Below are 15906 nucleotides of genomic sequence, written 5' to 3' on the forward strand. Positions count from 1 at the left end.
CTATTCATCAGAATCTATCCTAAGGTAATTATTCTACAGGAATAAGAAACCATACAAAGATGATGTTCCTTAAGGAATAATCTGTAACAAAAATCTGAAAACAGCCTACAAGAGTTCCAACAATAGGGACAGAATTTAACAAACAACTGGGCTTCAACTCGATAGAACACATCATACTACTAATAAAGGCTTAGAAAACACATAACATTTAGAAGTGGGAAGAGCTGACTATAAAGTGCTATGAGTTCCATGGCTTTTAATAAAAATGTCTGCATATAGAAAAACACTAGAAGATAAATATGTGACAAATAAGGAAAATATAAAAACTTTTAAATAATAATTTACATGTGCTTTGTTCTGTCCCCATTTCTGAAAGCAGAGGCCGTGATAAAGCTTCAGACTGAGTTAGCTCCTGCCTATTCCAAGTAGAAAGCTCAAATGTTAGAAAACACAGGAGTAAGATATATACTGTGGTGAAAAAGCCCAGAGTCAAGAGGAGTCAAAATTAAGAAGCAGCAGGGTGGGATGCTAAGAGTTTCCTGCTCATTAAAAACCAAGCAGGCAAAACAAACACAAACCCTGTCACTGATTAACTGTAGTGAGCAGCAGGCTCTAAAGAGTACACTTGGATAACCAGATTGCATTTACTATAGAAAAACTCAGAGCTTTTTTGCTCCCAAACCATCAATTCTTAGCTCTAAAAGGCAATGGCATAATATTCCTAAGTCAACCAAGTTGGGTTTTAAAGGCCTATGTTAACAACAAAATTTTCTTATGAAACAAAAAGGATACTGTCTTCTCTGCTTCTGTCCTGTGTGCTTTCCATTCCAGGTAGAGCTGCTGCAACACGTCGGAAGAGCTATGGGGAAAAAAAAGACATGATAATTGGGAGGGGAAATTCAGCAAACGACATCAAGTAAAGACCACTCGATGGCTGAGTTAAAGGATATGGCTTCTGGGTTATTCCTTAGACCTTAGCATAATTAAAACACATTAAAATGTCTATTTATTCTATAAACGAATGCTATATGAAAACCAATATGCCAAACACAAAGAGGAATAAAGATATGATCCTTGCTTTCCAACAAGTGAGATTAGACATGAACAAACAGCTAAGAACTAAGTAGTAAAAATACAATTTGAGTCACATAAACAAAGTACTATAGGAATTCAGATTAAGGACAGAATATTAATTTAGTTAAACTGTATAGTGGCATTCCTATCTTATTTATAATGAGTTAGGTTCTAAAGTTAGTGTACAGAACTATGGAATGAGGTTCGTGACATTGTACAGGAGACACGGATCAAGACCATTCCCATAGAAAAGAAATGCAAAAAAGCAAAATGGCTCTCTGGGGAGGCCTTACAAATAGCTGTGAAAAGAAGAGAAGTGAAAAGCAAAGGAGAAGAGGAAAGATATAAACATCTGAATGCAGAGTTCCAAAGAACAGCAAGAAGAGATAAGAAAGCCTTCTTCAGCGATCAATGCAAAGAAATAGAGGAAAACAACAGAATGGGAAAGACTAGGGATCTCTTCAAGAAAATCAGAGATACCAAAGGAACATTTCATGCAAAGATGAGCTCGATAAAGGACAGAAATGGTATGGACCTAACAGAAGCAGAAGATATTAAGAAGAGATGGCAAGAATACACAGAACTGTACAAAAAAGATCTTCATGACCCAGATAATCACGATGGTGTGATCACTGACCTAGAGCCAGACATCCTGGAATGTGAAGTCAAGTGGGCCTTAGAAAGCATCACTACGAACAAAGTTAGTGGAGATGATGGAATTCCAGTTGAGCTATTCCAAATCCTGAAAGATGATGCTGTGAAAGTGCTGCACTCAATATGCCAGCAAATTTGGAAAACTCAGCAGTGGCCACAGGACTGGAAAAGGTCCGTTTTCATTCCAATCCCAAAGAAAGGCAATGCCAAAGAATGCTCAAACTACTGCACAACTGTACTCATCTCACATGCTAGTAAAGAAATGCTCAAAATTCTCCAAGCAAGGCTTCAGCAATATGTGAACCGTGAACTTCCTGATGTTCAAGCTGGTTTTAGAAAAGGCAGAGGAACCAGAGATCAAATTGCCAACATCCGCTGGATCATGGAAAAAGCAAGAGAGTTCCAGAAAAACATCTATTTCTGCTTTATTGACTATGCCAAAGCCTTTGACTGTGGGGATCACAATAAAATGTGGAAAATTCTGAAAGAGATGGGAATACCAGACCACCTCACCTGCCTCTTGAGAAATTTGTATGCAGGTCAGGAAGCAACAGTTAGAACTGGACATGGAACAACAGACTGGTTCCAAATAGGAAAAGGAGTTCGTCAAGGCTGTATATTGTCACCCTGCTTACTTAACGTATATGCAGAGTACATCATGAGAAACGCTGGACTGGAAGAAACACAAACTGGAATCAAGATTGCCAGGAGAAATATCAATAACCTCAGACATGCAGATGACCCCACCCTTATAGCAGAAAGTGAAGAGGAACTCAAAAGCCTCTTGATGAAAGTGAAAGTGGAGAGTGAAAAAGTTGGCTTAAAGCTCAACATTGAGAAAACGAAGATCATGGCATCCGGTCCCATCACTTCATGGGAAATAGATGGGGAAACAGTGGAAACAGTGTCAGACTTTATTTTTCTGGGCTCCAAAATCACTACAGATGGTGACTGCAGCCATGAAATTAAAAGACGCTTACTCCTTGGAAGGAAAGTTATGACCAACCTAGATAGCATATTCAAAAGCAGAGACATTCCTTTGCCAACAAAGGTTTGTCTAGTCAAGGCTATGGTTTTTCCTGTGGTCATGTATGGATGTGAGAGTTGGTCTGTGAAGAAGGCTGAGCGCCGAAGAATTGATGCTTTTGAACTGTGGTGTTGGAGAAGACTCTTGCGAGTCCTTTGTACTGCAAGGAGATCCAACCAGTCCATTCTGAAGGAGATCAGCCCTGGGATTTCTCTGCAGGGAATGATGCTAAAGCTGAAACTCCAGTACTCTGGCCACCTCATGCGAAGAGTTGACTCATTGGAAAAGACTCTGATGCTGGGAGGGATTTGGGGGCAGGAGGAGAAGGGGACGACAGAGGATGAGATGGCTGGATGGCATCACTGACTCGATGGACGGGAGTCTGAGTGAACTCCAGGAGTTGGTGATGGACAGGGAGGCCTGGCGTGCTGCGATTCATGGGGTGGCCAAGAGTCGGACACGACTGAGCGACTGATCTGATCTGATGAGAAGGTCAGTCTAGTCAGAAATCACTATCTTAGAAAGCACCACACCACACTCAAGTTGGGTGAGATGTTCACTTTGAGAGGCATGTGGGAACAGAAACTGACTGAAGGAACAAAAGACTTACACCTTTTACTTTGTGCCCAGACCTATCTATCCACTTACTGCGTAGAATGGTAGGTGAAACTGCCACATTATTTCCATCATTTCTCTTTTTTTGTTAGGCATTCAGTGCAAAATTCCTATAAAATGCACATATGATGTAACTATCTTGTACTAAATAAATAAGTACTTGCTTAACTTGAGGCACTATCTAAAGTTCTCCAGAGACACAGAAATGAACAAGATGTGGTTTTTAGATGTAAGGAGCTCAAAATTTGGCAAAGGATATAGACTGAAACCATTCCTTGTGATACAATGTTATGAGTGCTATAAATTAAGGAACTAGAAAATGACAGGCGAACATAGCTGTAAGAAGGCCCTGTTCAAGCAGATGAGAAAAATTCTTAGGCAATGACATTTGAGTTGGGATTTAAAGATTTCACTCAGTTGAAAACCATACCATGGAAAGCACTTTAAGAGTTTAAAAGCACTTTAAAAGCATGGAAAGAGTTTAAGTGTTCGATAAATGTTGCTGTATTAAAATGAGAAGTAACAGAAAGAAGGCCAGAGATGAAAGAATGGAACTATAAATAATCTGTTTAGGGAAAGAAGTATAGAAAAGGAGCAAATCTTTATCTGTAGGCAATAGCTTGATGGGGTAGGATTAAGGAAGATATGAATAAAAGTATAATTGTCTTGGTTCTATAACATTTAATAGCATTTTAAAGATGTGCCAAAGTTAGGCATTAGCCTCAATATTCAACCAAAATCAGTTATTAGACTTAAAACTGCAGAATGCTTACCTTAACATCATTTCTGCTACTCAAGAAATTGTGCATGACCAAAGATCATGCATAATTGTATAAATTACTATCAATCAAATCAACACAACATTAGTTGTATAGTGAAGTGAAAGTGAAAGTCACTCAGTTGTGTCCGACTCTGCAACCCCATGGACTGTCCATGGAATTCTCTAGGCCAGAATACTGGAGTGGGTAGCCTTTCTCTTCTCCAGGGGATCTTCCCAACCCAGGGATCAAACCCAGGTCTCCTGCACTGCAGGCGGACTTTTTACCAGCTGAGCCACAAGGGAAGCCTAAGAATATTGGAGTGGGTAGCCTATCCCTTCTCCAGAGGATCTTCCCAACCCAGGAATCGAACTGGGGTCTCCTGCATTGCAGGCAGATTCTTTACCAACTGAGCTATCAGGAAAGCCCATTAATTATTAATTAATTATACAATTAATTAAGCCAGTAGTTAACTGTGTAAGGTGGGTCCATATGGATTAATATATGAATACTCAGTTTCAAATAAAGATCAGCATTCTCTAGATCTAGATACAAGAATAAATATTGCAACAATTAATGTCTGTGAAAGCTGTTAATGTTATGAACAAAAATAACAAAATTTACAAAAGCAAAATGAACAGAGAAATACACTGACATAGTACTTTAGATAAATGTAGGAAAAGTATTATGCCCTTTCAAAACTAGCAAGTGTTTATAATTAATGCATGCAAAGTTGGACAATAATTCTAATCTTTTTGAAGTTTTTATATATTAGTATTAGATAATACATTAAAAGCAGAATGCCAGCTTTGTCAGCTCAAAATTTTATGCATCAGGAAAGTCTGACACCCATTAAAAATCACTTTTCATCCAGAGGTGAAGAATATAGAGTATGAAGGAAAACATTTTATAGACAATAAGAAAGACTGAAAAAAAAAAGTGTTCCCCTGCCAAAATCAACTGAAAATAATCATCTATTTAGGGCTGCAAACCAGTATACTGTATAGTGATTATTGGAATGATCTAGCAGCTGACAATATGGCACTAAATCTTGTATCCCAGAAATTCATTCTATAATGATGATACTCAGTTTTGGCTGCCATGATTTTCAAGAATGGATAGATAGTCCAGACCAGCTGGAACACACAATATGTAAAAGAATTAGAATGAAGCTATATATATTGAAGGGCAGACTAAGAAAGACCTGAAAAGAATGTGGATTTCATCCTAGCAAAGGAAGGTGCTAAAAAAAAGCATGCATTAAGACTTCTTTCTATAATTCCAGCATCTTACTATAACTATAAAGTCATATAAATCACATATTGAAAACAAAAGATACTAAGGTAGATGGCTAAAAACTAAAAGGTGAAGTTTTTACATTCTGGGTAGGTCACTTGACAGGCCATCTTTCTGTTCCTCAATTTTCTTATCTGTAAAATGGACTTAAGATAATAGTACACATAATTAACTAGATTACTATGAAAATTAAGTGAAATCATTATGTAAACTGCTTAAAGATGATCTGTTATATAGTAAGTCTTTCATATACAGTAGCTCTATTTCTATTAGAATAGAATATCATTCACAACCATCCATGGTCCTGTGGACTACGGAAACAGAATGTTTTTCCAAATGTTATGAAATTCTGCAAGAATTCGAGGACTACAGCAAAACACCAACAGATACAAAATTCTCCTTTAGGAAACAATATAAAACTGACAGGAAAAGTGTGGGGGCTGGGAGAAACTATCTGAAAATATTTAAGCGGAACTGAAATGTCCTTACTTAGGGAAATCTAGAAATTACCCCCAAGATCTCATAGTTTGGTTGGACATGAAATATTTATTTAATTAACTGCCTACCTGTTTATAATCTACATAATCTTTTTGGCTCCAAAGGATATTTTATTACGTGCTAGCTTAGAAATTGAATTTTTTTTTTATGGTGGAGGCACAGAGGTCTGTTTACCTTCCATGAAAATGGAATGAAGTTTACAAGTTTTGAGACTTTAAAAAAAAAGCAGATAACTAATGAGGTCTTTCAAGGAGGATATTGTTAGAATTACAGTCAACTATCTATTCTCATAATACACCATACCACAGTATTTAATGTGTTTATAGTATTTAATGTGTTTATAGAAAGACACAGAATTTGAGCCAAGAAACTCTGGTACTAACTACCCCATTATTACAAGTTTTGTGACCTCAAGGATATGAATTCCTCTAATCCTTAGATTCCTTCTAATAAAAAGGGGGACGTAGTTGTGCAGTTCAAAGGTCATAATGATGCTACTTTTCCTTGGAACATCCTCCCCTACTCCCAGCCCAATCAGTCTAGTTGACAGATCTTGACGATCCATTTCCTGGTAATTCCTGAGAAAAACGTCCCTAACCCACTACCAGAATTCTTCAATCCCACCATCTTACAATCAATTAAATACTTCTATATATTCTGATCGGAGAAGGCAATGGCACCCCACTCCAGTACTTTTGCCTAGAAAATCCCATGGACGGAGGAGCCTGGTAGGCTGCTGTCCGTGGGGTCGCTAAGAGTCGGACATGACTGAGCAACTTCACTTTCACTTTTCACTTTCATGCACTGGAGAAGGAAATGGCAACCCACTCCAGTGTTCTTGCCTGGAGAATCCCAGGGACGGGAAGCCTGGTGGGCTGCCATCTATGGGGTCCCACAGAGTCGGACACGACTGAAGTAACTCAGCAGCAGCAACAGCATATATTCCGATAGTACCCTGTATTTCTTCTTTCAGAACTTTTAATACACTGATTGCAATGGCCTATTTACCTGTCTATCCCTCTAGACTTTAACCACGGAGGACAAGGCTCATAGTTCATTTCTGCTATCCTCGTACATGACATGCAATAGATTTTTTTTTTAAATGTTAACTGAAAGAATGGTTAATACATGTGAAAACACATTAGAAAACATAGAGTACAGTACAAATGGTTGTTAGTGCCTTTAACCACTGACTTTTTTGAGTTCACTTGCATCTGAATTCCCAGCTAATTCTTTAGGCATGACTATCCATAATACTATTTAGCACATGACCACAGATCTGATAAAGTCTCTTTTTTTAATCAAGTGAAATAAAAATTAGCAATACTTATGCCCATCAAATTCTCCCAACTCCCAAAAAAGGCAACAAAAAAAATTAATGTATTCAGTTTCTTGTAGAAAAAGGAAATATAAAAGGAATATGCAGAGTGACAGTGAAGGAAAACACTGATAAACTTCAACTTGATGAAAAACAAACGCCTCTAAGTATCTCCAATCAAATATGAAAAAGAATTTTTTTTAAAAAGTTAGGATTTGACTAACACAAGAAAATGTAATGGGAGAAAATGACAAGAGGAACCAGAATAACAACTGGTAGATCAGAGAAATATGGGCTTCCCCATTGGCTCAACAGTAAAGAAGCCTCCTACCATGAAGGAGACAAGGGTTTGATCCCTAGCTCGGGATGATCTCATGGAGGAGGAAATGGCAACCCACTCCAGTATTCTTGCCTAGAAAATCCCATAGATAGAGGAACCTGGTGGGTTACGGTCCATAGGGTCGCAAAGAGTTGGACATGACTGAGTGAGCACACACGCACACAGATAAATATACACTTAAAAAAAGCAACAACCCTCCATTATCTATAAAATTAAATATATTACACACAGAAGGGTAAATAGGTTAACATGATCCCATAGGTTCTTCCCACTGTTTTATTTAACTTTGAGAGTAATTAGAACTAAATATACTTCAGGAAAGCTTTATTGAAAGGTTATGTGTGAAGTCCAGTAGTTCTCAACACCTATAGTGCATCTGAATTACCCATTAAACTTAAAAACAAACAAAACACCAGAAGCTTGGGTTCCATCCCCAAAGACAGAGTAAGCTAGTTTGGGGTGGGGCTGGATATTCAGTGTTTCATTCAAAAATCTCCAGATGATTCTAATGTACTGTGAAAGTTAAAGGCCAATGCTATAAAAATAACCTGTAAGGAGTGTGAAGTAATCAAATCAAGTAAGGGAAGAAAGAAGCTAATACTGAGTGTTTAACTTCACACACTTTTTCATTTTTATCCTTGCAGTAATTTGTAAGGAAGGTATTAATATCCCCATTTTACAGAAATCTAAGGCTAAAGAGAGTATCTGCCATTCACCAAATGAACAGCAGAGCCAAGATTCTGAAGTTCATATTTTTCCTATTATCTTATGTTGCCTAGTATAAATAGAAGTTGTTTCTTCTGTGGGAAGAGCTGTGTTAAGAAATAGCTAACAATCGATTCTGGGTATAGGAATTTGCTTTGTGAAACACTGATAATATACAAATTACAGACATAAAAATTTAATCCATTTTCTGTAACCTAAAATTTTTGCCTATAGCTTTAATCAATGTATTTGAAAAATTTAGTTCTCCTCCAAAATACTTCAGTTAAAAGGGTCAATTAAAAAGGTCAAGCGTCACTAACTTATACTAAAGACATCCGAAAATGGGCTAAGAAATGCTTTCCAAAAAACCAAGTTCAACCCTTACATAAATATATGTAAGAGACAAGAAGGAGAAAATTCTGGAGGTTTAAGCTGTTTTAAATTATTAAAGGAAAATCTATTTCTTAAATGCCAACAATATGCTAACAGAGGCTTCTGCTAAATTAGAAATTACAGTTGACTAAATATGGGGTCGGTACTGTTGGTAATATTTTTAAAAAATCCTCTCACTTGTATTTACTGAGTATCCACTTTCTTTCTTTCTTTAACTTTTTTGTTTTTATTTTTTGGCTGCACCATGTGGCATGTTGGGCCTTAGTTCCCCGACCAGAGATCGAACCCACACCCCCTGCATTGGAAGCATGGCATCTTAACCACTGCACCACCAGGTAAGTTCCAAGAATCCACTTTCTACAGACATTTTGGGGCATCCTTGCCAGGACGCTTATTAGGATATTTTCTTTTCTTGGAAAAATGGTATCAATTCCACTTGGACCTCCAGGTGTATGGTATTTTACTTGTAATTTCTAGGGGGAAATAGACATTTTAAATTGCAGTGACAGCTACAGGAATTAGCTTTGGGGATGATGACAAGCTGAGTATTGGCTCTCCACAGAAACTTTCAAGTTGAATACTTTGGGCTATAATTTAAGATAGTTCATTTAAAGGGGTAAATTGGAGATCTCAAAGTAAAATCACTGTTGCTACCAGTTCTTACCTTTATTATAAAAGTAACTAAGTATTTTATAAGCAAGAAGAAATTCCATTCCGCAAGCCATCCTAATCAGCTCCGTTAACATACAAAAATTTTTCCATTATGAATATAATCTTTGTAAGAGCACGGAGTGTATTATACATCACTATAATTTGCACATGAGTGCTCAGTATTTGTTAACTTCGATTTTTTTTTTGCTAGATTTCTATTTTAATTTTAGTAGCCAAGCATTTCTTAAACAAAGTATTACCTGGGTTTTTGGTTGTTTTTTTTCAATAACTCTGAATAATCGTTTTGCTTCTACCCTTACCTCTCTACAGTCTACTTTTACAGAGTAGCCAGTGACTTCTTTTACATCCTAAACCACAGCATGTCAAATCTCTGATTAAAACTTTCCAACAGCTTCCTATACTACTCAGATTATTCAGCCAGCCAGGCTCCTCCATCCATGGAGATTCACCAGGCAAGAATACTGAAATGGGTTGCCATTTCCTCCTCCAGGGGATCTTCCACACCCAGGGATTGAATCCATGTCTCCTGCACTGGCTGGTGGATTTTTTTTTTACCACCGAGCCACCTAGGAATCCCATATTACTCAGAATAAAAGCCTAAATCCTTGTTACAGCCTGCATGGACATGGACCTCTGTCCCCTAGTACTATCCCTCTGTAAGTTTATTTCCTATCACTTGCCTCCTCCTTCACTTCACTCTAACTGAAGCAGCCTTACTATTCCTTAAACATGCCAACGACCTTTGAACTTCTCATTGCACTTGATGCTTAGAATGTTCTTCCCCAAATACACAAACAACATACTCCCTTAATTCCTTTAGATATCTGTTCAAATATCCTTATCAGAAAGGCTTTTCTTGATTATCTTTCATAAAACATCAATATCCTAACACTTTAACTACTACTCTTTATTTCCCTGACCTTACTTTTACTTTTTTCCAAAGCACTTATAGCCTCATGAAGTACTGTATTCTCATTTATTGCCTAACTTTTCATACTAGAATGCAAACTTCATAATGGTATGGAATTATGATATTTTGCTAACTATTGTATCTCCAGTGCCTGTAACACAACAAAACTAGGCATGTAGGAGGGGATCAATAAATATCTGATGAGTGAATTAATAAGAACATGGTCAATATAATAATTTCTCATTTAACCAGTTCATATCCACTTGTATATGGATTCCTGACCATTCAGTGATATTAAAGTCCTACTGTGTTAGGGATATAAAGCACAAAAGGATAAATTAGGGGTAAGGTTAAATATGAAAGAAGCAGAATGGTGTAGGGTTAAGAGCACAGATAATAGACCTGGGTTCAAATTCTAGCTTCAGCTATAATCTTAAGCAAGTCACTTACCCTCTAAAACTTTGGTTTCCTCTCAGTGAGATGGATATACCTATCTACTTCACAGGGATACTGTGAGAATAAGTGAGATCAACACTTGGTATATTAAGTGGTTCTAACACATAGTAGCTGGGTAATTTGGAAAAAACTGTATAATTTCTGTGTCTCAGATCTTCTAAAATCAGGACAACAATAGCAGCAGACTTAGAGCACTGTTACATGGATTCATTCTTGTATTCAACAAAAATCTAAGCGTTTATATACTGTATGTAAAGTACTTGGTAAGAAGACAACAAAGAAATGTTTTAAACTTAGTATTTATGATTTATGACAAGTATTTATACAATGTGTACTAGGCAGTCTTGTACTGTATGTTAACTGCTCTTCTTTCTTGGAGTATCATCTGTCTTTTATGTATCTAAATCAAGTATGTTCCTTTTTTTTGGGGGGGGCTGAGCCATACAGCATGTGGGATCTTAGTTCCCTGACCAGGGACTGAACCCATGTCCACTGCACTGCAAGTGCAGAGTCTTAATCACTGGACCATCAGGAAGTTCTCAAATATACTTCTCAAGGATTTAACTTTTTTCACAGCATTAAAATAATTATTTATTTATTTGGCTGCACCAGGTCTTAGTTGTGGCACACAGGATCTAGTCCCCAGACAGGGATCGAACTTGAGAGCCCTGTGTTGGCAGCATGGAGTCTTAGCTACTGGACCACCAAGGAAGTCCCTTTTGCGGCATTTATAAACAAAGTCTTCCTTGATCATCCTATCTGAATATGATCTTATTCATGTGTCACTATTCATTTCACATCTCAATAATATCTTACTATCATGTAGCATTTGCATCTTTTATCATATACTACCTACCTTTCACTACACAGATTTCATGAGAACGTGATTCTTTTCCTCAGCTATAAATGTTTTGAAGCCGAGAACTTTATATTCTCTGAAGAACCAACAGTGGTAATACACTGTAGGCACTTGATACTTGTGGAATAAGGTATGTGATAAATTACAAGATTAAGATCTGCTATGAGTCAAGAACTATGGTGGACATGGGATATGGTGGTGTGGCAGAGACATCATCCCTACCAATGCTTAAAGTAAGTATGTCTTCTCAGCACATATAAAACAATTTTTTTCATATACACATGCAACTCCACTATGAACAGCACACAAGTTTTCACTGAGTTGTTAGTGCTGATGCCCATCAGTTATCATTAATTTCCCAAAAAGTCCTCCTCTCTCTTTCAAACAAATCTTTTTCTTCTGATAAGTATTGATGATTTTAGAAGAGAAAGATCAAGGAGTGTTTCAGTTCTATTTCATTTTCCAGTAATGCAAAATTACATAATATAGCAAGAAGGGTAACACCCACACACTGAATACTTTACTAAAATAATGAATTAATCATCAGATGAAAAATGAGGTAGAACCTTAAATATTACCTTGTCATTACCATTTCCTTCAGCAATTTTAATATGAGACCACTTTCACAAAGAAAACAATATTACTGTTTTTTAAGAACAAATTTAGAAAAATAAAGGATAAATTTTTCTTACGCTGTTTCCATGACGATTTTAGAGTTAAGTGCTTAAACCAAAGAGTAAAAGGTTTTAAGCCAAGACCATTTTTAAATAAGAAGAATAAGTAGCAATAATGAGTAGGAATAAATTTATTTTATTTTAAGCCAAAGCTCTCAGGCACTAAGACCCAATTACTTGAACCATGGTTAGACATTAAATGATGCATTAGTGAAATCTCTCCTAGAATTGTTTAAAAAGGAAAACAAGCAATAGAGAAAGCCTATTTTAAGCTTTTATTATATGTATTATAAGCCAGTACATGAGGGAGTGGGGAGGAATCCAATTAGCAGAAAAAACTAAAAACACATCTCTGTATATGTAAAGTACAACTAGATGGTACCTTTAGTACTGATAAACATGTCTTATATACAGAATGACTTCTGTCTACCTTTGGTGAAAAGGCATGATTTTGTCAAATAAAATGAGTACAATGCACAATCATCAAAAGGAACTCTGTTTTGCAAACACATGGCTGAATAAAACACACACAATGATTACTGAACAGCTCACAAGAGTGTGATTCCCAATGTGTTCCATGGTAGTGACTGGACTGTAAAATTTACCTAGTAAATTTTTGAATACCAGCACCATTTCTAAATTGTTACTGACCTACAACAAAAACTCCGAAGGAATTTGACATTATTTCTTCAAAATCACTTCTTTTGATATGTTACTCACTGACCAAATAATTTACTTCAAAGATCTACTGATATTGATCTTAGATAAGCAACAACATACAGAATCCAGGAGTAAACTAACCTTCAATATTAAATAAGACTAAGTATGTACATGCTAAATAGTCTCAGCTATTTCATTTATCAGATATTTTAATTTTTACCCCAGTTCAAGATAGACTCCACTTTTGGTAACAGCACAGCAGCTTGTATAGGACTAATACTCTTGCAGATAGCAATTATTAACTCTGAACAACTATTTGAAGACTTTCAAGAGTAACAAGAGGACAAGAGGACATACAAACTAGGAGTAATTCAATCCTGGGAAAAACGGAACCCACACTCAATGGGTGAGAGTCATGCTTATTAACAGGTTTTCCCAAGAGCCAATCCTAGCTTGTACAATAAAGGGTGGCTAGAACTCAAGCAAAAACTAGAGTTTTACATGTTTGAGGTGTCAACTGACTACCAGGATGGCCATACTGATGAAGGAAATAACAAAAAGGAGGGAGCCAAGAGGAGGGGCCCTAAAATCAACACATAAAATTCCTACAAACCCTCAGTTAACTCCTTAGTGGTACATATGTAGGAGAAGCTCTAAGGAGTCACCATGTAGGTGACTTCAAGGAACTACTTGAAAGCAAAAGCTAGAAAGAATGCTGAAAGAAATGAGCAGAGATTTCAGCTACCGCCTGCATCAGGGATATAGCTTAGAGTTTGAATCTCACCAAAATAGAAAAGCTTGCTAAACATCTCAGGCTTTCTACAGGTCCACCCAAACAATGCATAATATCAAACTATACAAATTCATGATCATCAGCCAGCAATATAACAACCTGCCACAATACAATCCCAAATTTTAGAGAAAAATACAGAAACCAGAATCTCTATGTATATACTATGCCAAGCATACAATAAAAAATTACTAGATACATGAAACAGAAAAGAAAAATCTACCTAGAGTCAAGAGAAAAAGCAAACAGCCAACAGAAATAGGCTCTTAGCTGACCCAAACGTTGGAATTTGTTGCTGTTTAGTCACTCAGTCGTGTCCGACTCTTTTGAGACGCCACAGACTGTAGCCCGCCAGGATCTTCTGTCCACAGGATTTCCCAGGCAAGAATACTGGAGTGGGTTGCCATTTCCTTCTCCAGGGGATCTTTCTGACACATGGATTGAACTTGCATCTCCTGTACTGCAGGTAGATGCTTTACTGCTGAGCCATCAGATACTTCCCATGGTGGAATTAGCAGACAAGAACTTCAAAGCAATTACTCAAATATGTTTAAGAATTTAAAGTAACAATGGCCATAATGATTGAACAGATGGGGAATTCTGACAAAGAAATGGGAATTTTAAGAAATAAAAAAAATTTAGGACTGAATTAAAATATCTGAAATAATAAATTCACTGGATGGATTTCCTAACAGTTTAGATATGGCAGAAAAAGGATCAGTGAACTTTAAGACACTTCAATAATAATATATAATCTGAAAAGAAAGGAAAATAAGATCATAAAAACAATGAGTAGAAGCCTTAATGACTAGCAGGCATGGGATAATATCAAGTCATTTAATAGATGTGCCACTGGAGAAAATGAGAAAATGGGACAGGAAAAATACTTTAAAACAACACATTACAAACAGAGAATGATATAAATTAGAGTTCCCTTCTCATTAAAAACAATGGAAGCCAGAAGACAATAGAAAGGCAACTTTGAAGTAATGGAAGAGAAAAATCTCTTTCCAAAACAAAATTTAAAAACTCGCAAAAACATTCTTCAAAAGGCCTTTTGGCATACGTGAAAGCAGAGAGAATTTATCACTAGGAGACCCCTGAAACAAACAGTAAAGAAAGTTATTTAGGCTAAAGAAAAATATCAGGTGAAACAGATCTGTAAGAAGGAATGAAGAGCACTGGAAATGGTAAATATATAGGCAAATAGGATTATCTTTTTTCTTCTTTTAATTACTGTTTAAAGCAAAAATTTAAATATTTATTGGGCTTCCCTGGTGATCTAGTAGTTAGGAATCTGCCTTGCAATGCAAGGGACACTAGTTAGATCCCTGTGCTGGAAGATCCACAAGCTGCAGAGCAACTAAGCCTGTATGCCACAACTACTGAGCCTGTGCTCTATAGCCCATGAGCCGCAACTACTGAGCCCATGCACTGCAACTACTGAGCCCATGCACCTAGAGCCAGTTCTTCACAAGAGAAGCCACTGCAATGAGAAGCCCATGCACCACAACTAGAGAGTAGCCCCCCATGAGCTGCAACTGAAGAAAGCCCACATGCAGTAGTAAAGATCCACCACAGTCAAAACATAAAAGTAAATCTAAAAAAAAAAAAAACCTTTAATATGGAGGTTTATAATATATGTAAATACAAAATATGTGACAACAAGAATACAAAGGACAGGGTGCATAATCTCATATGAAATGGCATAATACTAACTCTAATTTAACCCCTAGAGCAACCACTAAAAAGGTTATGAACAAAAGCTAAGGATCAAAAAGAGGAATTAAAACACAACATAAAAATATTTGATTAAAACAAAAATGACAGAGGGACAGGTAGAAAGCAAAGAGCAAATGGTAGAAATAAACCTAACTACAATTAAATCTAAATAAACCAAACACTCAAATTAAAAGACTGTCACACCAGAGGGAAAAACAAAGATCCAACTGTATAACATCTACAAGAGACCCACTTGACAAAGAAAAAGAGATACCAAGTAAACAGTAAGTAGAGAGCTACTGTGGCCATATTAAGATCAGATGATGGAAAGGAGTATTATTAGAGCTAAAGAGCAATATTTCTCATTATTTTAAAAATTAACACATTAGGAGGATAACAACATTAACATGTATGCATCTAATAACAAAACTTCAACACACATGAAGTAAAAGCTGACAGAAGGAATTCCCTGGTGCTCCGATAGT

At 36.7% G+C, this 15906-nt stretch overlaps 1 protein-coding gene across 2 annotated transcripts in view; it reads right to left on the minus strand.

Moving 5' to 3' along the window:
• The window catches only part of RAB6A (RAB6A, member RAS oncogene family), a 95712-nt gene that overhangs the window by 2484 nt on the left and 77322 nt on the right, over positions 1 to 15906 (minus strand). For both annotated transcript variants that reach the window (XM_019975197.2, XM_019975196.2), the window contains exon 7: positions 793 to 859. In XM_019975197.2, coding sequence (XP_019830756.1) covers positions 793 to 859 — 67 coding nt within the window. The remainder of the gene's footprint in view (positions 1 to 792; positions 860 to 15906) is intronic.

Source organism: Bos indicus, chromosome 15, assembly GCF_029378745.1.
Source record: "Bos indicus isolate NIAB-ARS_2022 breed Sahiwal x Tharparkar chromosome 15, NIAB-ARS_B.indTharparkar_mat_pri_1.0, whole genome shotgun sequence".
NCBI classification, from domain to species: domain Eukaryota; kingdom Metazoa; phylum Chordata; class Mammalia; order Artiodactyla; family Bovidae; genus Bos; species Bos indicus.